The sequence below is a fragment of the Metarhizium brunneum genome, chromosome 1 (genome assembly GCF_013426205.1).
Source record: "Metarhizium brunneum chromosome 1, complete sequence".
Lineage (NCBI taxonomy): Eukaryota > Fungi > Ascomycota > Sordariomycetes > Hypocreales > Clavicipitaceae > Metarhizium > Metarhizium brunneum.
Window position 1 is genome coordinate 5,148,189 of NC_089422.1, and position 25,889 is coordinate 5,174,077.

The 25,889-nt window shown below is 52.6% G+C and overlaps 8 protein-coding genes across 8 annotated transcripts; 4 read left to right on the top strand and 4 right to left on the bottom strand.

Moving 5' to 3' along the window:
* Positions 1-81: 81 nt before the first annotated feature.
* On the bottom strand, positions 82-1,076 carry gstk-1_0 (Glutathione S-transferase kappa 1; the record flags this gene model as incomplete). The annotated part of the gene is made up of 5 exons (XM_014693499.2): positions 82-163; positions 238-712; positions 771-811; positions 885-963; positions 1,040-1,076. 5 exons carry the CDS (start codon positions 1,074-1,076, stop codon positions 82-84), a joined length of 714 nt encoding a protein of 237 aa, XP_014548985.2.
* Positions 1,077-1,768: 692 nt separating this feature from the next.
* On the bottom strand, positions 1,769-3,040 carry lys3 (Saccharopine dehydrogenase; the record flags this gene model as incomplete). Its single annotated transcript, XM_014693498.1, has 3 exons — positions 1,769-2,625; positions 2,704-2,892; positions 2,980-3,040. The coding sequence occupies 3 exons, from the start codon at positions 3,038-3,040 to the stop codon at positions 1,769-1,771; spliced, it is 1,107 nt and encodes a 368-aa protein (XP_014548984.1).
* Positions 3,041-4,253: 1,213 nt separating this feature from the next.
* On the top strand, positions 4,254-6,221 carry Ank3_0 (Ankyrin-3; the record flags this gene model as incomplete). Its single annotated transcript, XM_066129771.1, has 2 exons — positions 4,254-4,853; positions 4,911-6,221. The coding sequence occupies 2 exons, from the start codon at positions 4,254-4,256 to the stop codon at positions 6,219-6,221; spliced, it is 1,911 nt and encodes a 636-aa protein (XP_065986014.1).
* A 585-nt stretch (positions 6,222-6,806) lies between these two features.
* On the top strand, positions 6,807-7,975 carry HSDL2 (Hydroxysteroid dehydrogenase-like protein 2; the record flags this gene model as incomplete). The annotated part of the gene is made up of 4 exons (XM_014693496.1): positions 6,807-6,894; positions 6,973-7,163; positions 7,229-7,561; positions 7,664-7,975. The coding sequence occupies 4 exons, from the start codon at positions 6,807-6,809 to the stop codon at positions 7,973-7,975; spliced, it is 924 nt and encodes a 307-aa protein (XP_014548982.1).
* Positions 7,976-8,359: 384 nt separating this feature from the next.
* G6M90_00g015460 (uncharacterized protein) lies at positions 8,360-13,371 on the bottom strand (the record flags this gene model as incomplete). The annotated part of the gene is made up of 3 exons (XM_014693495.1): positions 8,360-10,066; positions 10,139-10,414; positions 10,471-13,371. 3 exons carry the CDS (start codon positions 13,369-13,371, stop codon positions 8,360-8,362), a joined length of 4,884 nt encoding a protein of 1,627 aa, XP_014548981.1.
* Positions 13,372-15,868: 2,497 nt separating this feature from the next.
* G6M90_00g015470 (uncharacterized protein) lies at positions 15,869-16,297 on the top strand (the record flags this gene model as incomplete). Its single annotated transcript, XM_014693494.1, has 2 exons — positions 15,869-16,003; positions 16,106-16,297. 2 exons carry the CDS (start codon positions 15,869-15,871, stop codon positions 16,295-16,297), a joined length of 327 nt encoding a protein of 108 aa, XP_014548980.1.
* Positions 16,298-16,652: 355 nt separating this feature from the next.
* G6M90_00g015480 (uncharacterized protein) lies at positions 16,653-17,844 on the bottom strand (the record flags this gene model as incomplete). The annotated part of the gene is made up of 3 exons (XM_014693493.2): positions 16,653-17,366; positions 17,434-17,571; positions 17,629-17,844. 3 exons carry the CDS (start codon positions 17,842-17,844, stop codon positions 16,653-16,655), a joined length of 1,068 nt encoding a protein of 355 aa, XP_014548979.2.
* A 25-nt stretch (positions 17,845-17,869) lies between these two features.
* G6M90_00g015490 (uncharacterized protein) lies at positions 17,870-18,406 on the top strand (the record flags this gene model as incomplete). The annotated part of the gene is made up of 1 exon (XM_066129772.1): positions 17,870-18,406. The coding sequence occupies one exon, from the start codon at positions 17,870-17,872 to the stop codon at positions 18,404-18,406; it is 537 nt and encodes a 178-aa protein (XP_065985695.1).
* Positions 18,407-25,889: the final 7,483 nt, after the last annotated feature.

Consider the following 25,889-nt stretch of genomic DNA (forward strand, 5'->3'; position numbering starts at 1 on the left):
ATAGGGGGAAAAAATACGAGAAATAAAGAATAATTACGTAGTGGACCGTTATTTGTTGGTATATATACACTTTGTATATTTCTACAACTTGGCTGCCGAGGATGGTGGCAGAATCGCAACATCCTGGAACGGGATGCCAAGATGCATATAAATATGATTGAATCTAACAAGAAGAAAGAAAAAAAGAGTCAGCAACACGCCTTTGAATTCTTCGACTTTCAGACAAAATCCACGTACCGGTCACTCCCAAAGAAGGGCTGAGTTTCGCCCCTGGAGTTTGTCACCAAGAACCACGGGCAGCCGAAAGCGCCCGACTCGACAACCTTGGCCGTGTCCTCGATCAACTTCTTCTTCATCTCCGCCCTGCCATCCATGATCCGGCCAACTTCTTCCTCGGTAAACAGCTTGGCTCCGCCGCCAGGCGTCTCGGTAGCTTGGGCAAGCAGGGCGCGCAGGCTGGATTCGTCGACGACATCGGCGTTGGGGGGCGTCCAGAACTTGTGCAACAGGAAGTGCATCGCCGACAGGAGCTTCTCCTTGGGGTAGTTGGCCTTGATGAAGAGCAGGGCCCGCAGGGCAGACTGCGTCTTTGCTCGCTCAAACAGGTCATCGGGCGCCTGGTACTCGGTGATGCCGACGCGGGCGGCGGCGCGCTTGTTGTCGTAGATGAGATACCTGGCCTTGGCAGGTAAGGTCCATGGTGGCCGATTGCCTTTTGACGGGGTTAGACTACCGAGTTGATGTGTTGCCCATGCTCCAACTATGCTTACCGGACAGGTGGTTGATGCCTCCCAGAAAGATGGGATGGAACCTAGTGATAGTAATAATACATGTCAGGCTCCAGGCCGGATTGTCAATTTCCCATGCGTGTTGGCCGGACTCACTCTACATCAACTCCATGGGCGGCTAGCTTATCCAAATTGAGCCGCAAGTCTGCAATACAAATATAGCTAAAGAAGGACGCTGTGGTTTAAAAACGTCAGGCAAGTTTGCTTGGTCAGTGAATTATTGACTAGAGCATGGGCATATGGGGGCTTACCAAGGTCCAGGTAGCAATCGATGCGTCCACCAGCCATTTTTGTTCGTACAAATGCACAATTAGGTCAGCACCTGAGCCAAGAGTATGGAGAAATGAGATATTCTGGTTCGGTGCCAATGGCGCGATCGGATATTGCCCAGGTAGTTAAGGGCGTCGGGACAGCATGGTTTCTGTAGCTCTCGAGTCTCGACTCGGATCTGGGGTTGGGAAGCTAGTGGCCGATCGTGTAGACTTTGGGAGCGTGGGGAGCCGAGGCTCATTGCGGATGAGCGATGGAGCACGGAGTAGCGAGTCGGAGAGTTTAGTAATCCAGTCAACCTTGTCGGCAACACACCAAACAACGCTTTTCTGCACATTGAACAACCATCTGTCCTAGCCTACCTCGCTGTTGATTCTGCTTCCTCCCGTTTCCATTTCCTCAATGCAGCCACAATCTCAATTTGTATTTGTTTGATACAATACACGACGAAGGCATCGTGTTTCCTGAGCAAGCGTAGCATCAGCACTCTTTCGTCCGTCCCATTATTTACTTTTTTTTGGGGGATGGCCATGGGACTGACGTCATTTCCTCATCAACATTAAACCAAAGCCATTGGAGAGTACAATTGCTACACAAAGCATGTCATTGATACGACGCCAAATCAGTGTTTCATCTCCACGAGAACACTAGCACAGAAGTGAAGAAAGATTTTAATGATCCGACCTTGTTGATTAGGACGAAGTGATCCTCTAAGGCAATTCGGCAACTCTATCTCTGTAGGTCTTCTCTGCCCTCACCCAGACACCTTCAGTGTCCCGGCGGTTCAGAGTCAGCAAGCTCGGCAGAAGCAATGAGGAGTACTCATCACTAGCTTCGCGAGCAATCAATGTGGGAAGATGGTCAATAGCAATGATGCGTAGCTCGGGCCCGTCCAGCTTGCCCTCAGCAGGGGTGGTGGGGTTTTCAAACGAGGTGTGACGAGAATACACGCGTACGGGATTGTTGTCGCTGTTTGGGTCGCATGACACGTCCGAGATGACGCGAAGACGTCTCTCGGGCCCTGATAGCGATTCAATGGTGACAAATGGGGGAGCAGGGGCAGCGCCGAGGTAGACGGCATTGACGAAGATATCCGACGTCGCAATCTCGGGGAACGGCCCTCCACGGCTCGTTTCCGGCAGATCCCACTTCAAGATCGAAGCTTCAGGGATGCCTACAGCCTTCAGACAATCGAGCGCTCCTGTGCCGCATCGGCCCAGCGCGCCAATGATAATGACGCGAGGATACTCTCCATTGTTTGCTGGGAGGGCCTCTTGGACCTTCGATCGAATAAGAGCGACCAGATCGGCGGCAGAATCCAATACTGGCGCAGGGCCCATAGGCGTTCCTGGATGAAGGATCTGGTGTGACCAAGACAAGAGGGCCAAAGCTGTACCAGCGAATCCAGCCGTCCTCCCAAACGCTGCCACCCTCCTGCCGCCCTCCTCAAGAAACTCTAGATCATAGAGCAAACCGCCTGCCTTTGAGAAACGTGACAGCTCTGTAGCATATCCAAACTGTTTTTTGAAAACATGTGCGAAGTGGATATAAGTGTGTGGCAATGGACCTGAAAATGAAGAGAGAAAAGGGGGGAGGAATCAGCAATTGGCCTTCTGAAAAGTAGAATTGATCGAACGAAACATACTGCCATCTGCTTCCAGCTCCTTCAAGCCCAGGATAATGTGATCTGTTGGGGCATTGACCCATGAGCCAGTTGGGACGATCTCAGCGCCGGCGGCCTTGAACTCGTCCGTCTTGTAGATACGGTTTGGGCATTCTTCCACTCGCACAACATAGCCAGCATCGAGAAGGGCCTTGGCTCCCTCGGGTGATACTGCAACCAATTAGCAAAAAAATTTTTCTTCCAAAAGCCAAAACATAGGGGGAAGAGAAAGAAATTCGAGGTAGAGGCAGGGCTTACATGGAGAACGACGCTCCAGCGGCTTGGTCTCAGCCCTCAGATGAATAATCGTGGGAGACATCTTGATGTCGTACAGTCCTTTCTAGCAATCGTCCCCGAGTCGGCAGTTTAATATGGAGGGGCAGTTATTGAGTGGAGGGGTTGGAACTTGGGAATAGAAGTACTACTACGGAGTACTAGTACATGTACTACACCCCTGCGCACGCCGAAAAAGGTCCGCCAACGCTCAGTGACTCAGACGGGATATCACGTGTTGGGCTGCCATTGGCTTTGCTGGCGGGCGATGTCGCTCGCGCTAACTCGAAAGAGGCATTCAATTGATGCGGCGGGGCGGAAGTTTCAGGAAATTGGAGCGGCAACAAGACAAAAGGTCATTTAGGAATTTCAACGGACGATAGAGGTGCAACTTGTGGAGGTTAACACATGTTGGATTGGCAAGAGGGATTGGAATCTCTCGTAAGCCTACGATTCTGGCGGACACAACTTTAACTCCACGCACCAAGGCGCTTTACCGATGGGCCTCGACGTGCTGAGTACCGAGCACTACCTGGAATCAGCACTCGCTTGCACAAGAAGCCTCAAAGTACTACAGTCTGTGGCAGAAATATTTACCCACGGAAAAGCACACACTACTGTATTATAATATGAAGCGCGATAGCCAAGTATCTGATTTGGCCAAATGGTTCCTTTTTGCCTCCCACGGCCAGTGCCCAAGTACCTTGGTACCTACTAGTACTTAGTAATTGGTTTCGCAGTGGGAGGCAAGGGCAGAGGAGGACAATGGGCACAGACATCTTGCCAGAGACATTGCACCGACGTATCGTCTTAGCCTTCGGCAAGACGGCCGCTCGTGTTGTTCGACTCTGGATTCAATTCTGCATCATACTTCTCCCTTAATATCCCATCGCAGGATATTTGACAGCTCTTCATCATGCGTGGACCGACTCAGCCTCTGGGCTGCCCACTATGGCAACTTTGGAAGTCTGCGCCGAGCTGTTGGTCCACGTCGCTTGGTTGTTATGCACACCGATTCTTCTCCCTTCCTGCATTCAAAGACTGCACGCCCAACCATGATCGGGCGGCCAAAACACCGTCAGGCATCTTCAATATTCGGAGATATTTCCAGCACCTCGCCTAGGCACACGGCAATCTATACTTTTTCTACGGTACAGTTTGTGGCAGATAATATTTGCCCACCAAGAAGTATACACTGATATATCATGGTATATTATAGTACAGAGCGCAATAGCCCGGTACCCTCTGTGCACAGTCAAATGGAGGAAGAGGAGAAAAAGAAGACAAAGGCCCCCATCGAGCGTCTCCCACCAGAACTCCTTCTCAACATCGGCGAGTGGTTCGATGATCGGCGAAGCCTCAACACACTTGTCCGCACATCACTCGTTTTCTATACAGCACTCAATGCCCATCTGTACAAGCTTAATATCAGAAATGACCCTCCAAGTGCGTCTTGTCTTTTCTGGGCTGCACAGGTTGGCCGGCTCGGCACCTTCAGGGTGGCCCATCGGTTCGGGGCCGACTTGAACGTCAAGCGGGAAACGAAAAGGGAGCCTCCATCACCACTACACACGGCTATTAAGAACCTGCATCCAGAGATAGTAGAATACATCCTTCAAAATGGAGGTCATGTGCACTCACCGCCTTGGATTGGGAAGGCAAAGCGTTATCCGCTAGGCATAGCCTTGACCGCCCGTAATCTCAGGCATGATGCTAGCTGCGTCAGGAAGAACCAAATAATATTGGACATGCTCATCCGTCATGGTGCTAACATGGTGGACGACGGTGAGCCTGCTCTTCCCCATGCGGCCGCCATGAACAAAAATCGCGTTGTTCATCTGCTTCTCCAACAACCCACGGTAAGTGTCAATCAAACAACGTCAAGGGGCTGGTCGGCATTGCACATGGTATGCCAGCATGGGCATACTGAGTTGTTGCACTATCTTCTGAATCAACCCGGAATTAACATCCACGCGCAATCAACGGATGCTCTAGGCTTTGCCGTCGTAAATGGGCACGTCGACGCTGTTCGTCTACTGGTCATGTGGCATGGCCTGACTCCTGACGCAGCATTCGAGCTGAGGAAGACGGCATTTTTACGGGCACTTGAAACGGGCCAGGCGAGCATTTGCGAGTTCCTAATCACGCTTCCTGGGATCAACGGGGCCCTGTCACTACCACGGAATTGCACAGCCTTGCACTGGGCAGCACGATCAGAGAATGTTGACTGCGTCCCCGTCCTGCTTGACAAGTCAAGTTTCCATCTCGGTGCTGTGGACGATGATGGCCACACAGCGCTACACTGTCTTGCCATGACTTTGAACTCGAAAGGCCGAACGACGCGTGCAGAGGTGGTCAGGATGCTCGTGGACCGAGGGGCTGAAGTTAACCCAGTCAGCCTCATGGGATACACCCCTCTCCATTTTGCCATTGCGAGAAATAATTTTGATGTTGCTACACAATTATTACACCAAGAAGCCGATCCCACCATAGGTGCTGAATCTGACACGGGCGACTACATATGGACATTACTCCATGAAAGTCTACTGGGGAACTCGTGGGTCCCCTGGAACTACGAACCTAGAATAAGAATGCTTCAGGCACTAATTCAGCATGATTACGCAAACCTCAACAAGGAATCACGGGTGACTAGTGCAGAGATGCGACGAACCAAGGATGCGCCCTTTGACGGTACGCCATTACTGTTCGCCGTCTTGTACGATAGCGAGCCTGGAACAATAAAAATGCTCATCAAGGCGGGCGCCAGGGTAGATTCGGTCGCGATGAAACGGGAGACAGCGGCTCCAAATAGTTTCCATTCCCATTCCATTCTACAAGCTCTCCTGAGCTCGCATCTGCGACCCAACTACCCGGTCAGCTACAAAGACACCAATGTGTCGGTGAGTGTAGAGGACGTCAGACATATCAAGACGCGATTAGAAATATTGCTGTCAAACGGTGCAAGAATCGACAACGAGCACGGCCCACAGTCGGTGCTTGAATATGCTTGTGAGGTTCAGTTGGCGGGATATCCAGCACTACTGGGGGCCTTGTTTGAGATGGCACACCCGGTCAACGTTTCGTCGGGCCATGTCCAGAGTTTAATACACTCGTATTCAGGCGTGGCGGCTGAGGAATATCCACCGAAATTCGACTTGGCTGCAGCATTACAGAAATGGATGGACGTGTGGTTGATACCAGAAGGAAGGAGGATGCAGTTGCTGTAGAATACAGTCTGTGGCAGAATATATTTACCCATCAAGAAGTATTCATCAGGTTTTAAATAAAGAATGTCATGATGTACGGAGTACAGCAGGGGGTGAAAGTACACGCTTGTCAGTGTAAGCCATGTGAAGCGAAGTCGCCGACAGCAAATGGGCCTTTATCCCGCCCAGCCACATTGTCATAAAAAGAAGGGGTGGGATCAGCCCTACCGCACTAAGATGACAACCAATGTCCATGCAGTGGGTGTACCCTCGCTCACATGCTCGCGTTATGGGGTCTTCCCAGGCCGCCGACGTCCGATCCCATCTCATCGGCCGTCTTCATCATCAAGCCGTGCCCACCAGCCGTGCCCACCAGCCGAGGCAGCGGCGCTTTTGGACCCCACCTGGACCCACATATCCGGGGAAGCTCCAACGACAACCCATCCATCCAAGCCGGAGCTGCTGTTCCATCTCCTCCAACCCCGACTTATAAATGTACAAAACAAACCGTCTTCCCTTTTGATCATTTTTTTATTTAACAAAAAAGTCATAAAACTAAAAACGGTTTGTCCCAAAACACAAGTTCGTCCTGTTCACGTTCAAAAAATGGGCAAGCCCGTCGCTTTAGTAGTCGGCGCATCACGCGGCATGGGCCGCCAGGTGGCAGTTGATCTGGCCAGGAACGGCTACGCAGGTAACTTACATCCCAGCAAAACAAGAACTTGACACAAAAAGGGGGGGGCACGGTACTGATGCCACGCCCGTCACCCAGTCGTCGTAGCGGCCAAATCCACAAGCGATGCGTCCAAAAACGTGCCCTTCCCGCCGGACCCCAACTCCCCCGACAGCACCATCACCACCGTCGCCCGGGAAATCACAACGGCCGGCGGCGACGCGCTCGCCCTGCAGGTGGACGTCCGGTTCGAGGAGAGCGTGAACAAGCTCGTCTCGGACGCCGTTGCCGTAAGTCTCCCCGCCTCCCGCCTCCCGCCTGCTCGAGGAGCTGACGGTTGCAAAAAAACAAAAAGGCGTACGGCCGGCTCGACGTGCTGGTGTACAACTCGGGCGCGATATACTGGTCGTCGGTGGCCAACACGCCCCTCAAGCGGTTCCAGCTCATGCAGCGCGTCAACCCGGAGGGCCTGTACGCCGTGGTGCAGGCCGCGCTGCCGCACCTCTCGCCCGCCGCGCGCGTCGTCGTCGTCAGCCCGCCCATCTACAGCCGCTTCTTCCGCGGCAAGACGGCCTACGCCATGGGCAAGGTGGGCATGAGCGTCCTGACAAAGGGCCTGGGCATGGACTTTGCCCGTGAGGGCAAGCTGGCCGCCGGCATGGCCATCTCCAGCATGTGGCCTGCCGTGGTGAGTCCCTCCTCTTCCGAATGCCGTCGCCTACATCGCGGGAGGAATCAAACCCACACATGGACATGGGAGGCTGACCTTTTTTTGCCAAAATAACGACAGGCCATCGAGTCTGCGGCCACCCAGCACTTTGGCGGCTCCTCGCCCGAGGAGCGCCGCGACCTGCGCAAGGCAACCATCTTCAGCGACGCCGTGCTGGGCGTGCTCCGCGCCCCCGCGGACAAGGTCAACGGCGAGCTGTTCCTCGACGAGGACTTTTTGCGCGACTTTTGCGGCGTCGCCGATTTTCAAAAGTACGCCGTCGTGCCGGGCGCCCAGCCGCGCAGGATGCTGCCCGCCAAGCTGCCCGACTTGAGTGTTGCCGAGCAGGACGACGAAGGGAAGAGGATAGACCTGGCCAAGCCCAAGATATAGTTAGTAGGTAGTACTTTGTATTAGCAACATCTTGTACAAATATACGACTGGGAGCTGTATTCTTTCGCGGCCAAGACAAAAAAAAAAGTTGAAGCAAATCGAGAAGAGTCGTATATGCTCGCTGGTGCTCTACTCTAGCTCTCTTTTTTTTTATTTTCGGTGCATTTGTCTCCTTCCATGTAGAATTGCTACAACCAAAACTCCCCCCTCTGGCTGGCCACTGACATGCTTGGCTTTCATAGTACAAGAAAAAAGTAAAACAAAAGGAGCCAAAAAAGATAAAAACAAGATAAGACTTCCACAATTACCCGCACCCTACCCAATTGACCTGATCCCGTTCTCTTGTTTTATCCGGTTTTTTTTTCGTTTTTTTTTCGGTTTCCTTCATCTATCCAGATGGCTATCGCGCTGACTCGAAGACCCTACAGCCTGTATTTGCTCAATATCTGATATCACATCGTTAAACACACCGCCCAGATGCACCACAACTGCGTGGCGGTTCCATTCGTGTCTGGATTTCCAAATCTCATCCATCAATTCTCGGTTGATTTGCTCCAACTGCTCAATCGTGCAGCCCGACGTGCCGTCAGTTAACAAATGGAGCAGATTTTCGATTGCGCCTTCGACGGCTGGTGGCTGCGAAGCCGACGAGCCCGAGTAACGCAGTCCGTGGGGTTCCTGCGACTGTGGTTCCTGGGATGGCTGAATTAATCCATCACCAGCTTGGTCACCGGAATGGCGAGCCTGAGACGGAGTTGACACTTGACTGCCACTCATATTGGTGGTCCCAGGTGCCACCTGACCCCGTGCGAGGCCATGCGCTTGCGAGTGAGGCCAAACCTCGTCGCTGGGTGTTGCCTGGCTCGGTACCACGAGCGTGTCTGGCAATTCCACATCTTGGTCGCCATCCCCGCTGCTCTGCTGTGCACCGTGGTTGCCATTGGTGAGCTGAGTACTAAAGTTGGAAGACCGATGAGTGGATGGATCCGATGTCTTGGTGGTCGAGGCATCATTAACCACTGCCGAAGGCGACACTCCAGGTGGCAGAGCTGTCACGGCTGACCTTTGTGAAATCTGCGTCATCCCCGTGTGCTTGGTAGAGTCGTTCTCAGACTTTGCGGGTGGCCCCATGACTGATGCTTGTGTTGCATGCTGAGTGTCATCATCTACTCCGCTCATCCGTACATCGCCCTCCTTCGAGGCTCCCTCTGTACCGTTACTCAAGTTGCTTTGGTCTTGCCCAGCAGCCTCTTCGTGTCCATTGGACAGCGGGCTTCGAAGCTGGAACCGCGCGGTTGTGCGAGATCCGGGAACAGTCTCGCCCAGCGTGAGTGGTCCTTGCGAGTCGCTATCATTGCCTCCTCCTAAATCAGATTGCACGCGTTCCAGTATGGATTGCATAGTCTTGCGCTTTCTCTCCTTCTCCGCCGCTTCTGCCGCCCGCTGAACTTGACGTCGATGCAAACCTTCCCAATCAACTGATGCATTGCCGGCTTCGATACTAGCGATGTCAACCTCTACGTTGCTCAATAGTTCATTGGCTTTCAGTGTGCGTTCCTTGTCGCCAATGTTCCTGGCATCTTTGGCAAGCGCCTTAATGTCGAACAAGAAGTCTTGTGGCCGCGCGTAGAATCCATTCGACAGCCGCTCCTCGATGGTAGTCGTCTCCAAATTGTAGTAGCACTTGCCTGTGGCAGTGTCTCGAAGTACATCATTGCCATACTTGTCTTTCACAATCTCATAAGGTCGGATGGTCCCTCCTGCTAGGTCTGGTCGAACATAATTGGGATCAGACTCGGCAAAGAGGTAGTCAATGTGACTCTGTGGAATGACAGGTTGTCTAAACTTTTTGTACTTTCGATTGATCTGGTCCATGATTGGCTGAAGCTGAATCTTGAGGGCATTGAGCCACTGGTGGTCTTTTCTCTTCAATGCCTTGACCTCCTCCTTGGTTGGCGGCTTTGCTGCAATAGGGGCAGCAACGGGAAGTTCTTCGAGAACTCTCTTCTTTCGGTTTTCAGGATCAGGAAACTCGGCCGGTTTCTTCTTGATGTACTCAAGAGTCGCTTTGAAGTACTCCATTCGGTTATCCTGCAAAGACATTTAGACCAATCTCTACTTGAGCTACAAAAAGAAGAAGAAAGACTGGCATGTTGCACTTACCCTCTCTGGTCGAGGAATTTCCATTCTGTTTCTACGCGAGAATCCAAATAGATCCTGTATCAACTGAGAAGGAAGCTCATATTTAGCGCACTCAGCCGTAGCAAGTAAGAGCACGGGGTCTGTAGGTGGAATCGATCTCAACATGGTCTTGAAGGTTATATACGCAACAGTTCCAGACAAGGTAGTGTAGAAGGCATCGACATTGGGAATATAGATGACACTGGGCTTGTGGCGACGGACTTCAGTGAATAGGCCAACAATGACTTGTTCCATAGACTGCAAGCCGTTAGAAAATGCTACAACGGTAATAAAATCATGCAAACAGCACTTACCCTCCCATCAGCAAGAAGAGCTGGTAAATCGAAATTCTGGACATGGACGCCTTCAAAGTGGTGCAAGATAGCAGAAGAAATGTACGCTTGGCCCATTCCATGCGGACCATAAATGAGGAACCGAGGTCGAAACACTCGAGATCGCTCAAATTCTTGTTGCATAGCTTCTCGTGCAAAGCCATGGTCTTCGTCATTGTATTGTTCGTACATGGCCTCCTCGAGAGCCGTGATCTTCTTCTTCCTGGGTAGCAATTCGTCCAACAAGCGCTTTGCTTCGCTAAATTGAGCCCGCAGAAGGGGTTCTACAGCCCTGGGCAAAGGCTTCGCGCCAGATGTGGCCGAACGCTCCGAAGAAGGAATGAGTTTCTTGATAGAGAGCATGAAGTCCGAGGCATGAATATTAATCTTGTTTGGATCCACAACGAGCTTCTCTGTGGAAGAGTATATTTGAGGATAAGTCCGTTGAATGGAATTGAGCGCTGCCTCGGTGCACAGAGCTCGAAGATCAGCACCACCGTAGCCCTTGGTCTTCTCGGCAAGGGAAGCCATAAATGGATCAGACAGGCCCCAATCCTTGGTGTGAATACTGAGAATGGACCTACGGGCCTCGATATCCGGCAGGGGGAAATAGAACTCTCTGTCGAATCGGCCGGGTCGTCGAAGGGCAGGATCAATATTATCGGGTCTGTTGGTGGCACCAATAACGATGACCTGGCCACGGCCGTCCATACCATCCATCAATGCCAGCAGAGTAGACACGATGGAGGCATGGATTTGCTCCTGTTTGCTGGATCGAACAGGGGCCAGCCCATCAATCTCATCAAAAAAGATGATACTAGGCTGAGTCTTTCTGGCTTCCTCGAACAAAAGACGCAGCTGCTTTTCTGCTTCACCAACCCACTTGCTGAGGGCATCAGCGCCTTTGCGCATGTAAAAGGAGATTTTTCGACCCCCGGAACCGACCGAGTTGGCCAAGGCACGGGCCAGTAAAGTTTTACCAGTACCTGGAGGGCCATGAAAGAGAACACCACGAGGTGGAGTGACATGAAACTTGGCAAAGAGTTCAGGGTACAGCAGAGGAAGCTGAACCATCTCCTTGAGCTGGTCAATGTGGCCTTGCAGACCTCCAACCTTGCTGAAATCAACATTCATGTCGACACCAAGGGGATCTGCATCTGCAAGAGCCTTTCTGTCCTTGATTTTGCCGACATTGGGTGTTGCTTCGGGGTTCAGTCCGAGGCCACCGGGAAGCAAGCCCCCGGCTGGAGCACCTGCTGTCGGTGTCATGCCGATATTTCCACCAACACTTGAACGGTGAACCATTTCGTCGTCGCTGCTGTCAGAGTCGACACCACCAGCTGCGCCGGTGCCCCATGGCCCGTTGAGAAGCGAGCCCCCTCCGCCACCCCCTCCAAAGGGACCAAAGGTGGTGTTGAGATTTCTCTCCCATCCTATGCTGGCGCCACCGCGGCGTCGTCGAGCTGGGGTAGGGGCTTGGTCCGCGACTTCCTCTTCTTCGATATTGGCTGCAGTCAATGGAGGCATGTAATAGTTAACTCTGGTTCGGGCGCGACGAGATTCCTGGTAAACAATGGGTGGTGACTCGTCTCTAGGTCGTCGGCGAGGTCTTGATGATTGCCGAAGTTCACGGGCTTCCTCGTTCAGCTCATCCAAGTCAACGTCGAGCTCTTCGTCACCCGAGTCGGCGCCGCGGCGTGAGTTGCGTGCACTTCGTCTATCTTTTCTCCCTCTTGGTGTGGGACTCTCAATATCCTCGCCCTTTGTTTCTGACATGGCCTCCTCCTCCGAATCGTCGCCGGGCTCAAAGTCACTGCTAGGTTCTTGAGTAGATTTCTTGGAGCGACCCCGCCTCAGACGGCGGGAATTTGTACTGGTCTCATGGGTTTCCTCCGCCTTGTCCTCATTCGATGCATCAGCGGCGGCCCGCGATGAACGAGTCCTGCGCGTTATAGGGACATCGTCGTCTTCGTCGTCGTCGTTGTCGTCTGCACCTGCACCTGCACCTGTACCTGCACCATCACCTGCACCTGCACCAGCACCAGCACCAGCACCTGCGGCAGTTTCAGGCACAGCCTCGGCTTCCTTCACAGGTTCAGCCACGTCATCCGCAATAACAACAGTCGTGTCCGCCATGTCTTCGTCCTCGTCTTCCTTCTTCTCGACAGGCTTGTAGTCGTGTGAGAGTTCGTCAGGCTCATCTGCATCGTCAGCAGCACGGTTACTGCTTTCTTGAGTCGCCTCATCAATGGTTTCAGGGGCCGCGTGCAATCCTTTCATAGAGCGGGAAGACCGTCGGGTTCTAGAATACGTCTCCGGACTGCGGCTTCTTGAGTTGCGAGACGCCACTGCGTGCCTACCAGAGTTGGACAGCTCAACGAAGTCGTCCACATCTGCAGTGCTAGCTCTCGTTGCTCTTCGCGTAGCCCCAGCAGAGGGGCCTTTGGGGACCTTGAGCTTCACAAGTCTTCTAGCTGAGGGCTCATCTAGCTCTTGGGCATCCTGGCCAGCGTCTTCCGAGTCGTTTACCACGTCCTCTGCCTCCTCATCAGCGCTACTCTCCCGATAACTGTGGTGAGTTCTCGCAGCCTTTCTCGTTCGACGGCCAGCGGCGTTCACAGGTGCATCTTGGTCTTCTGACTCATCCTCGCCAAAGGAGTCCTCGCCCAGACTGTCGGACAGGATTTCGTCATCCTCGTCAATGTCGGAGCCTCGATATCTGTGACTTCTCTTGCGACCACCAGCAGGGCGAGGGCCACGGGATGGCCTAACCTTCTTGGGATTTCTTGGTGCTCTAGCCTCCGAAGGGTCAAAGTTCTCATCCTCGGAGTCAGACTTGTTCGGGTCGAAGTCCTCCAGCACCCTCTTTCGTTTGCTGACCATTGTAGGAGGCGTTTATTCGATAGCGCAGGATCTAGAGGCCACAGTGAAGAAAAGAATATATATAACGAAGGAAAAAAAAAGATAAATTCGGACACTGGGAGTAAAAGGATCGGGAATCAACTAGTGGGTGACGGAAGCGTCAGCATTTTCTGCTAATTCCAAGAGAGAAATGAGCCGTAGTCGACTAGCAAAGTTGGTTGGTAAAAAGACGAAACGATGACAGTGTTCAATTGGGTACACTCTTCCCCATCATCGACATGTGTTGCGTGGTGATGAGACGAGTTCTAGCCTGATCACTGACCTGGGCTGAATGATGAAAATGCACGGCATGCATGAAGGCCGCCGCGTACAGAGCTCCCGGGCAGCTTCAACTAGGGCGATGGGGACGCGCAAGGCCAAATGCAATATGCAATGACGAATGGCGTCTCGAGAAGAAAATCAGATGGTATAGCCGCCACAGCGACCGGCCGGACAAAAGAAACACGACGATGATGCGTGCTAGATAGGACAAAGCCTTCGGGCCAGTCGAGTTTGGTTGACGCTGGATTGGCGCGTCGCGGACAGATAGGCTGGCCAGGCCGGCGGGTCTCACGTGCAGGGAGGCAGCAGCTGGCGAATAAAAGTCTGCCATTATTGTTCGGGACAGGAGAATGCTCCACACAAAGAAGTGCTACCAGGATGAATCCATTCAGCATTTGCAAATGAAGATTTGAATAGCCATGAATGTTTTCGAAATACTGTCATATCGCGGACAAAAGACTCATTTCTCACTATTTCAGACGGTCAAGGTCAAAAACGCGCTTCATTTGGCATTTCCACCGGGTCTTGCAGCCCGCAGAAGACTAGTCAATTCCTTGTGCGAACTCCATCACGTCCTCGTCGCAGACTAGATCTAATTGCCCATGATATCTCAACTGCCATGACGCCATTGTCGCGGCTCCGTCCAAGCTCCCGGCTAAGGCTGGTGATGAGCGCTTGTCCCACTGGGTTGCGGACGGGGAGTTTGGCACGCGTGGAGGATGGGAGTTGGGCTTGGGAGCCCAGGCGGCTCAACGGGCTGGGGTCCTCGGGGCAGGAGGCGCAGCAGGCCAGATGGCAGGGCGACTGAGCCACTCGGCGTGGGGGCGGCACGGAGCTGCTCAGCCACTGCCCCAGCCGGGAAGTGGAGATTGCACGGGAATAAGGGCACCGACATTGCTGGGAAACCAAGTGTCAAATCGATTTCATGCCGACATACACCAACATTGTACCACGGCAGCAAGAAGATGTCGTTTACACGGTTTGACCAAGCCATATCCTCCGGTTCCGCGTCCAATGTGGCCATTCTTCAATTGGTGTGGTGCAGTGCCAACCGTGATGCCCTCATTTTCATTTCCAAGATGCGGAAGCGCAAGTGCACCTCGCAACGACAATCGCACATGCAGTGCTCCTGCTGGCCCAGACACGGGAACAAAAGCCTCACGACTTCTGTCCCCCTGCCCGAAAACTGGCAAAGAGCCTCATCTCGCGCTTGCCTCCCCATCCCGGCCCGATGTGCCCGGTCCGCAAGACGTTCGCCAAGACCTCAAGTCCCCTTCGGGCTAATGCATTCCAAGCAGGGGTCAAGACCTTCCAGAAACCTTCCCAGAACATCATTTCCATTGGCAATGGCCCTGCGAGGGCAACGCAGGGAGTCGAGTGGCATGCACCCTGGACAAAGGCGCACAAACCTTCCCCAGGACATTATGGAGCCCTTGAAGGGAATTGAGCCCTTGAAGAAGCCCTCGGGGGAACGCGGGGTCAAGGCCAGCGAAACGGAACACTGAATGCCTGAGCATCTTTTCCCTTCTCTTATTCTGCTGCCTTGTTTGTGCCCACTCCAGCGCCCATACCCAATCGGCCAGTCCGTCGTGTTGGACGCGGCGGGTGACGAAGCACGACGTGCACGTTCAATTGGCCAGCAACCCCGGTATGAGGAGACTGCTGACCTCAGCCCCAGATGCAGGCCGAGTCCATTTGCGGCCATTTGGACAAGACGCTTGCCGTCCACCTCGTCGCAGTTACGCAAGTCGTGCCGCCATGGAGGGCGGCCGAGTTCTATTATTATCGCGTGCGAGGGCATGCAAACCGGCGTGCTTAAAAAAAACCTCTGGCCTCCATCTCCTTTGTAATTTTACTCTTCTCCCACTTGTCCGTTCTTCTTAATCCGCAGCACATATTTGACGTATGCCAGAGTCTAGATTTTGTTGACTGTGAATGTATATGCGCCCGTTTGTCTCGAGGGCGTACGGCAGTATTGAACCACCACATACATACCTGCAACCGGCGACCAACTGCATTTTGGTCGTTGGTTGGGCCGAGACCAGCCAAGCCATCGGGTGTTGAGAGTTGAAAGTTGAAACAAATATTGCGCCTTTCGCTCTTGACTTGACATTTTCTCTTTGCCCTGTGCCTCTGGCTCCTTGCAATACATACATCCATCAACAAACTGCCCATCGTCATCTTCACCGTCATCGCCATGAACAACTCCGGCTCCTCTCGTGCTCCTCCCCCTCCCCCGCTGAACTTGGCCTCTCTCCCGCCAGTCAAGTTCAATCTTGACAAGACCAAGACTGTCGACTCGGAGGTTGTTTCTATCCCTTCCTCCTCCAAGGTACGTGGCCAACATTACATCACCACCGTCTTTTTCCCCTGAGAAAAAAAAGAAGAAGAAGAAGGAGACAGAGCCACCAAGAGCGAATCTAACAAGTGGCAGCGATCTGCGTCCTACTCAAGCTCGGCTTCGACCTTCTCTGGCCAGTCGTCCTCCCAGAAAACATCAAGCAGCTTCATCAAGTCCTCGCCCACCGTCAATGTTCACACCACCTGCGGTCGTCACACGGATCAATACATCTTCGGTGGCCCTTCGCTGAGAGATCTGGCAAAGTCCATCAAGAAAAGGTTTTGAAAGGGTTCCGTTCATATTTGCAGCATTAGCCATGGCATTTTGTTGTATACTAGATACATGATCGTTGCTGGCCGGTACGGAACGACTTTTATGACTTTATGATGACCACTGAATAATACCAAATGTGTTGGGGGCAATGATGATGATGATGATGATGATTGATACCCGTGGGGGACCAATTTACCAAATAGTTGCATTTAATATATGGCCCTATACAGATCGTGTAGCCATTGCCTTGCCGTGACATGTTGCGCTTTTATACATATTTATATGTATATATTCATAATCATCTTTATGCTACACCCGCATCAACTCGGTCTCTTATTCTTGTTCATATTTTACAACCTGGCCGCGACTATGAATATCCGCCATCATCGGTCCTCGGCGCAGGATACGTCGACTTGTCCGTCGCGGCATACGTCTTTTTGAACCGATCCAGCACCCTCCTCACCCACAGCTGCAACTCTGCACTCGCAAGCTCATACGCTATTCGTATGCCAAAACCAACTCTGTACGGGCCCATTGTCCCAGCTCCCACAGTCTCAATGGACCGCAGAATATTCCGTACCAACTCGCCCCTCGACTGCTCAAACTCTTCCGGCCACTCACACTGTACCAACGCCTCCTGCAGAATCAACAGACATGCCCAATAGCCAATGTACATGGACCCCATCCACGACATGTTGTACTGCAGGACAAAGTCGAATGGAGAATCTGGATCCTGCGACGGGATATCGTACGGCAGAGGCGCAATCGTCGTAAACTTGTCGTACCAGGCGTTGAACAGTCTTCGGTACTCAATGGAGCGGAGGGCCAGGGAGGCGATTTCCACATCATCAGGTTGCTGAAGCGTGCCCATGGTCTTGGACTCGCGGAGAACAAAGGTTGGTGCTAAGACGCTAGGTATTTCCGCAAGGCGCTCAAAGAACTCGTCAATTACGTGAATAGTGCTGACCAGGTGAGCTGCAGGGTGAATAAGGTGGCGGCCTCCGTCACGGGCTACCGCCTTCCATTCCGGGCGGGAGAGGAAACAGCCTTCGCCCGAGGGGAAGAACATGTCACACATGATCTGGCTCGGTCAGCTATGTGCATTACAGGCTGTATACTCAAATAAAGTGGAGGGGGGAAGAACTTACCAAGACGCCTCGAAACGCCAGTATCATCGAGGCATCCCATCCTTCTGAGTGAGCATTTGGTCCCCGTTGTTCTATCAACGTCCCTATTCCTCTAGCGTGCAATAGCCAAGAATCAGATGAATTTGTTCCGGCAAAGAGCTATTGTAGCGTTAGCACCTCCCGTTGACCAAAGCCAATCTCGTCGAGGCAACTCACCTCGAAAATGCAAAGCAGCATCGCCGCACATAGTGTCTCGGACGTCTTCCACTCCGTCTCGTGCCGCAAACTCGTCTGCAGCTGCCCTAGCGAATGCCCATAGATGGTCCTACTATGTGCAACCATGCTCTCATCCTCATTCTCCTTGCCCACCAGGTGCAAGGCCAGGGAGCACATGGCTCCATCCAGCACCGCCTTTACACCCAATTTGTCCATGTCACACCACGACAAAAACCCCGATATGTCAGCCTTGGAGATGTCTGCTTTCACAGAGGCCACGATGGTGCTGACAAACTCTGCCCTGTTGGGACGGGGTGACCTTGATAGCGTTGAGATGCTTGACTCTGACGTTGGAGGAGATGCCCTCGAGGATCGACTCGCCGACGCCCTCGACGCTGCTGCTGCTGCCGAGAACGGCGATGCCTCCTTGCTCAGCTCCCTACCCTCCCTATTCCCGGTTTTTGTCCGCGGTCGAATTGCATGCTTCCCTGATACAAATTTTATGCCTCGTGCATATCCAGGACAGTCGGCGCCATATTTGCGACAGTTACCACACTCGGGCCGTACCTCATCACACTTGACCCTTCTCCTTCGACATAGCTGGCACCCCGTGCTGCGAGGGACGCCAACCATGTCGCTCTGCCGCGGGCCCGCCGAGCCTTGTACGAGGGTTTTGCAAGATTTGACGGATTTATGGTTAATGTCCAGTATCCCAGGCCAGGTGTCTGGCTGGTGTGGCCTGATGGTTGTCCTCAACGTGAAACCAGACGCTGTGTGACAAACATTGGGGAGGGGGCCAATGAATGAGTCTGTTTGATGCTCCGACGCCAATATGCCGAGACCGACGACGTTGCAGTTAGTATTGATGCCTAGATAAAACCGTCGACCGGCGTTGCACAGCTGCAGCCCGCTCACTGTGCTCCGTCACCCCGGATGTTGTGTAACCTGACTTGTATGCAAGGTAACGCGACAGAAGCAGGGTAGGGCGTCATCCGTCGTCCCGCAGTACACGAGCTGCAGAGCCAAATTTGCGTCTGACGCGCATAGTGCAGTGCGTCACAAATTCTCATCACGCAAAGGTTGTCAGAATCGGCCTGTAGTTATCCGCCTCTTCAGCTCCTGGAGTCCTGGGACGTGATGCGGGTCACGTGTCGCGCATTATCATGTAACGGCCATTTTGCTCGCCTGCCGTCACAAAATCCAGATGTGTTGTCATGGCTTGACGAGAGGCCCATTCTGAATGACATTGACGTTATAAACAGGCTCGGGTTGTCTAGACTATCGCTAGATGCAGCCTCTCGCTGGATTTTTTTTTTTTGTTTTTTTTTTGTCTTTGAATTGGACAAAAGCTACCCTACAACGGTAGTACCCTGCCACCAAACCGTTTGCATCCCACCCACCACGTCGACAAGGTCAATCTAATTTCCGTCACACAATGTAAGTAGTATCGGATAATTCTCACGGGATCCAGGGTATTGTCGAACTCTAACTCCCATCCGCGTTCAGCACGTCGTGCATCCTCCCTCAATTTGCCAACCCCTGCTGGTCCTGACTGCAGCAATCTTCGACCATGGCGTATTGATTACCGTGCCCCTCGGTTCTGGTCAGGCAGGCTGTTGACGGTTTCGGGGGCTGTTCGTATGGAACTGCAGGTCGACAATTATGAAACATAAAACGGGCGAGAGCACATATTGAATTGGGACACGTTTGGCGAGTGCCCTCCGCCCATTGCTACCCGAGACTAGTCGCTGATGCATACCTTGTGCGTATGCTAGCTTGAGCATATTCTCCGAGCTAAATCTGCCCTCTCGTCCCAGGCGAGCTGCGGTATTCGGGTCGAAAAACATGGGAATAGATATAGCAAGCAGTGGTAGGCCGACATATCAAGCACCAACAGCTCACGCTGTGCTGTATGACTCCGATAGTTCGAATGCGGGCTGGGTCGTATCATGGCAGAGGCATCAGTGAGGTTTGTTGACGCTCCTCAAGAGCAGTTGTATATCAACCTACGAGCATGTTCCTCCTTCACATGTCGTGCGAGCATTGCATCGGCATGAATACACCCTCACTACTCTCAGCAACCCAATATTCAAACTACCAAGAGACGTCCAAAACTAGACTGCGATATTGTACACCATACACGCACAAGTGAATGTTCAAATATATGCTGCCCGTCACAGACTGTAGCGCCCAGTGTGACACCCTAGACCGAGTCGTTCATTTCCCCTCTTGACGGCGTCGGAGAATAATCGCCTCAAAAGCTTCACCAACACGTCTATCGCATCATTCCTGTGTCAAGATTCCTTGCCATACGACTAGCCGCGGCCCTCGCAAGCCACGCTCAAACTCTGGTGGAGTTGCAGAGCCAGCCGCATTACGAATTTACGCCCCTTCCTGGGATACCCTTTCTTTACGCGGGGCGAGCATGGTGCGCAGTGATCCATTGATGGCTTTGATTACTTGTAATTGCTCGTTCAATTCGACAATGCTATAGACCAACATGGCCGGCACGGCTGTCGCGGAGTTGCCATGTACATGTTGCGAATGACTCTGGTACTAGTAGTACTATCAAGTGCCAAGCATCCCCCAGGGTTTAATTGACGGTCCATGCAACGGTCCATGCTGCCATTCAGCTCGCATTGGGCCCTGTCGGTGATACCCTGTGGCTGGCGCACTTTCGGATGCTGGCGAGAAGTTGATGTCTTGGTTGCGTACTGGGCAGGCCATTGTTTGAGATTGACAGCCAAGCATGTTGCACGGACATGAAGTGCAATTTGTGTGTGCAACATGTGGCCCATTACTCAGTACTAATGCCACTGGCATTCGGCGAAGACAATCCACATGATGCTCGAGGCAGGAAGCGGAAACCAAGTCGATGAGTCGACTTTGCACCACCAATCATTGTTACACTACGGACCGTCCACCGAGACGGATCCAACGTGGCAGAAAGGCGTACTATTGCGTAGCGGCATGTGATAGCGTACTGCTTGTATAGCCCTCAACTTGATCAGTGAGAACATGGCATTGCGCAGGAGTCCATCTCGAATGTCTGAAAAGGCCGAGCAACACGGCGTAGATGCAAAACGTCGGAGATTTCGTGTATCATGTCGACATGGGGATTGCAGGCATCTGCTTCTGGAAGTCGATGCACGGAAAATCGAGAGAAGCCCACGGACACAATGCGTACAGCAAGGTGAAGGGATCAAACTTTGCCTCGATAAAGGCACGGAAGGTCATGTCCCGCTTTCAGCCCTCAACGCCATCCTAGTGCGGTGCCTTTGAGTTTAGAGTGCGGCTAATATAGCTAGCGTTTGTTTCGGCCAAATGTTGATTAACGTTCAATGGATAGCGCATAAGCGCATTGTGGAGGCTAGAGTTATCATGGTCCGCTGTGCTGGTTTCATATACTACATATGTTGTGTGCGTGTAGTCGGCTTGTCGTTGTGTATATCTATGACAATACGCATTGGCGACGACAAGCCTTGCTTGCTTTACTCCGTAGATCAGACGTGGCTATTCTTTCTTCTCTCCCTTTGTCTTCCACATCGCCAAAACCCCTGCTCCACAAAGCAAAATGATGTACTGCAGCCGTGATGACGAAAATAGATTAGATGGGGTTAGATCGATCGAAATGGCTTATTTGATGAAGTGCACTGACGCCACGCCACGTCATGTGGATTGTACACCTGCCTCTGGCATCGTGAGTGATGCAATTTCGACTGATCACTGATGTTATTCATGACCAACAAAAGGAACACAAAAGCACAAGTGTCAACGACTCCTCGTATCTTCTCGATACAAGTGTGAACCGTGGCGGCTTCCATGTGAGCGAATTGCTTTGCACGAAATAGCATTTGCTCTTCCTCACACGAACATCAGGAAGTTGAAAGAGGATCAGTGAGGGGGTGACACGTGATAGTTGGGGTTCTGACCCCCGGGCAATTGGTAGGTAGTGGTATTGTAGACCACTTTAGCGGCGAATGTCGAACGGTCTGACCCAAGTAAAGGGTTTCCACAATGCGAACCCTCAATCTCTGTTCTTCCCGTCTTGCCCGATGAATGCCCTCTCCCCGGACGGGGATTGGGAAATTCGATTAACATGGATATCATTGCCAAGGAAACTGGTGAGCGATTCTCTGAACAAATCTGACGGAGGGCTTTAGATGTTTCATTGCGGTGATGGGCATCCCATCCAGACTTATCATCCCTGTGCTTTGAGGAGCCATCGGGTAAATAGCTTGAGGATGACTTCTTCATATCATTCTAGAGATAGCAAGGGGTACGAAAAAAGAGCTCTGGCTAGAAACGATAAAAAGGGATAGGGAACTGGGGATATGAGCCAAATGTGGTCAGTAGCACCGCAACTCTTGGACATAATGGGGCATTGTTCCACCCTGCATTGTTCCACCCCCGGGAGCGTGACATTGTTGTTCAGACTGTGTGAATGTAAACCAGATGCTGCTATGTGGTTTACGGCAGACGCAGAAATTTTATCTTCTGTTGACGCGATGTGAATAAGCATCCGAAAAAGGGATGAAAGGAGGCATGTTAAACCGGATCCTAGTAGACAGCGAGTTTCCTGTAGCTCGATCGCTGTCGGTGTGTTCTGTGCTCCATCATCTCGTACCAACCTGCATGTCTTGTTTTCGTGGCTTGCATCGGTGTTGGGTTCCTGCACCGGACCTGATTGATCTGACTTGCCAGCTTGTGCCTGGTACACTTTATATATGCACAGATAGTACGTACGTAAGTAGTACAGGTAGTCGTTATTGGTACCAACGTCAAACAAAGACGGAGCAAGTCTTCGAATTGGCGTCCCAGTTGGTCTGGATTCAAGACCCGATCCCGGCCTCACCTTTTTGCGATCCATCTTTCCTGATACCTGCCTAGGTAGGTAGGTACAAAAGGAGTGCAAATAATAGCAGATCAACAATCTGCTCCACACTCTGCGGTTCATAAATGCTACCAAGAAATAAAAAAAAATGATGGGGACGGTACTTCTGAACTCGTTCCTCCGATGACTAGCAAAGCCTGTAGTATGGGCCGTGAAGTCGAGGCTGCCGTGACACGGGACTCGGGGCGTAGGCAATAGAACTGCAGGCACAACGGGACACCAGGACAACGGGACCGGGACTTCTGTCTCAGTCGGCACCGGGCCATCTGGTGCCATCCTCTGTGATTTGGCCGCCATATGGTTTCGTGAGAGACGCTGGCGGGCACTGACCAAATTCCGGAGCAGGAGAAAGAACAGTTTTCTTGCAAGCGGATTGTGTTCAACAGTTGGTCCATGATTCTGAAGAACAGCCTCAGCATGCGTAGAGAGCCAAGACACAGACGAAGCCCCGTCACGTTGGCAAGAATGAATGAACGGGCCAGAGCTCTGCAGGCATTGTCGACACTTTGTACGTCACATGGCAACGCCAATTGACGGTTCCACGGCAAAGGTTGGAACGCAGTTTTGTACACACTCGAGACAGGGCACTGAGTGCGTTTCCGTCTCGTATTGTCTTTCATTGTATGTTGTCTTGTACGGAGGAGATTCGAGCCCTATTATCGTATGTATGTATGTCCTGCTCAAGTGGTCAAGCTCGCTCCCTGGCTCTGTTGCTCCCCCACTGATCCAGGTGCGGTGTCCACACCTCATCACTTTGCATGTTGCCCAGGGCCACGTACCTTGTTTAGCGCAAGGCAAATCAATGCCACAATCTGAAGGATGTCCAATCATGCACCGGAAGTCATACCCCCTTTTAGACAGCGCCATCGAACACGACCGTCTGGCCGAGGCTACCGGCATATGCAGCCAGGGCTCGACGAGAGGCAGGAGGGTTGTGAGAATCAGTTGCTGAACTTTGGGACCAAGCAGTCCAAATCCAAGTCAAGAAGTTCTAAATACCTAGGTACCTGAGTAATAGCGCCCAGGCAGACGATTCGGACTGTCGTAGAGAAAATTGACTGAAGTGGTGAACAGCACGGCAAAAACGGACAAGGAAGGAGCGGCCCTCGTCGTAATAAGCCAGGCATAGTGGCCGAATGCATACGACCATTCGACATTAGATAGAGTTTTTTCCACTACTAGTCCCCATGAACGCATTGGCCCCAACAATTCTGCTTCAGCAAATTTGGTAACCTTCACCCTGTGCGGGTGTGCAAAACAAAACATCATTGCGTTTAGGCGCTCCCGAGGGACTCCATGGCAATAATGGGTGTATGCATGTATGTCGTGGAGAGGTCAGTTCTTATCACTCGACTCCAGAATGCGACGAGGGGCCGACTCAGTTCGCCGCTGACGACCGAATTGTAGGATCCACGGGTGCACTTGAACATCAGATGGGGACGGGGACGGGGATGGAGCTGGAGATGGGCAAGGGCAGACAGGGCATGACCATGTCTTGCAAGCTCGTGTCTGGCACGCAGGGAAGCACAGCAAATCACAATGAGACCTTGGCAAGCTGGGTTCTTAGTCCGGCCGATTGACGTGCAGTCGTCACCCCGTGTTGTGTAAGATTCCATTGACGGCAAGCCACCTATCCACTCAGACCTGGGTACGACAGTGGCCCGTGGTGTGCGGACGATGAGGCAAACATTCAAGGTAGGAGACCAAAGACAAGCAGAAGATCGAAATGGTCCGGATGCGTCTTGTCTCTGAAGAAAAAGACGGGAGTACGGAGCATCAGCAAAGCTGTTGAATGACCACCTTGATTCTGCGAGGAATGTGAAGTTTTCCAGAGAAACCCAAACCAAGAATACTGGCTTTGAAGAGTTGAATTGGACTCGATAGCCCAAGCTCGTCTGGAGGGCCTGGTGTAGTCGGACGTTAAAGGTGCAGCCAGCAGCATTTCCAGGAGGCATTGGTCGGGTCCTTGAGTTGCGTGCCTGGACCTTGGAACATGGTGGAACTACTCCGTAGGCAGCTCCACACTTGTCGATGCCGCAAGCTTGAAACCGCCTTTGCTCGAAGTCGAACTTTGAGCTTTGTGAATCTGGAAGAGGCGGCTGCCATTGCTGGCCGCCGGGTGAGGCAACAAACTACTTAAGTACCTAAAGTATCTAGCAAGCAGTACCCGCCAGCCCGCCAAACCAGCATGGCTTAACCTGCCGGGCAGTTTCCCACTGTGGCTGCCTACTAGTCAATAGATGAATCAATTGATCAATCCCTCCATGCTGATGCTGATGCGCCTGCCAGGTGACCAGGTCCCGGGCTGCCGCACCAGGTCGCCACCCTCCACCAACTGCCCAACATTGAACCGTCGTGGGCAGCCTCAGTGCTGTAAATTGACAGCCGGCGCCGCCACAGCGCCGAAACCATCGTGACCGTGACACCGGCACGACGTCTTCATAACGCCAGGACTTCCACCTCAAGCTATCGCGCCTCATTGACTTCTGTACCTGGAACCTTGAGGTTTGTGAGCGCCATCTGGCTCCATCATTCAGCCGCGCCGTGTTCGGATTGATTGAATGCTCGATGAATCAGCCCATTCCTTGACCGACCAGACGTTGCCGTAGCCGCCCACGCCTGCTGGCCAAGGTGCGCCCAGCCTGGTTAGTTCAGGTCCCAGCCACGGCCAGCCGTTGCCACGGGCTCTGCTACCGCTGCTCAGGTGCTCAGGTGCTCAGGCGTTGCTGCAACAGAGCATTGACTGAGCTCTTGAGCACTACCGCTTCCTGCTTCCTGCTGACGGCTGCTGATCACCGCCCGCTGTTGCTTCATCTGCAGCTGTCTGGTCGACTGGCTGCTTCTCAACAATACTGGTCTGCCCTTGGGCCTTTCCACAGATACCCCATCCCATCCAGCCGGCCCATGGCCAAGGCGTGAAAGTCCGTCCGTCCACTTGGGCACATGCACTTGTTCTCCTCCCATCCCTCCCATCACCACCACCACCGTCGTGTCGACGTTTTTTTTTCTGTTCTTCTTTCCTTCGTCTTCATCTTCATCTCCATTATCATCTCTCCTTCTCGATCCACTCACCTTATCCCCTTCCTTTTTCACCCACCTCTCTGCCCCTGTCCACCGGCACGCGAAGAACTCCTGCCAGAATCTCAATTTCTCTGGCGTGTACCCCCTTTCTTCGCTGCATCACCTCCGAGCCCCCCGTTTCCCCTCTCCCGAATCCAATCTTCATGTCGCGTCTCTTCTCTTTTCCGTTCGATTTCTCTCTTCCGCTTCCCCGTCTCTAAGCGTTGCGTCGCACACATCGACTGGCATTTTTTTCCCGTTTTGCGTTGTCCCGTCCTTCGCCTTTGTTCGCGTCCTTAAGCCCACG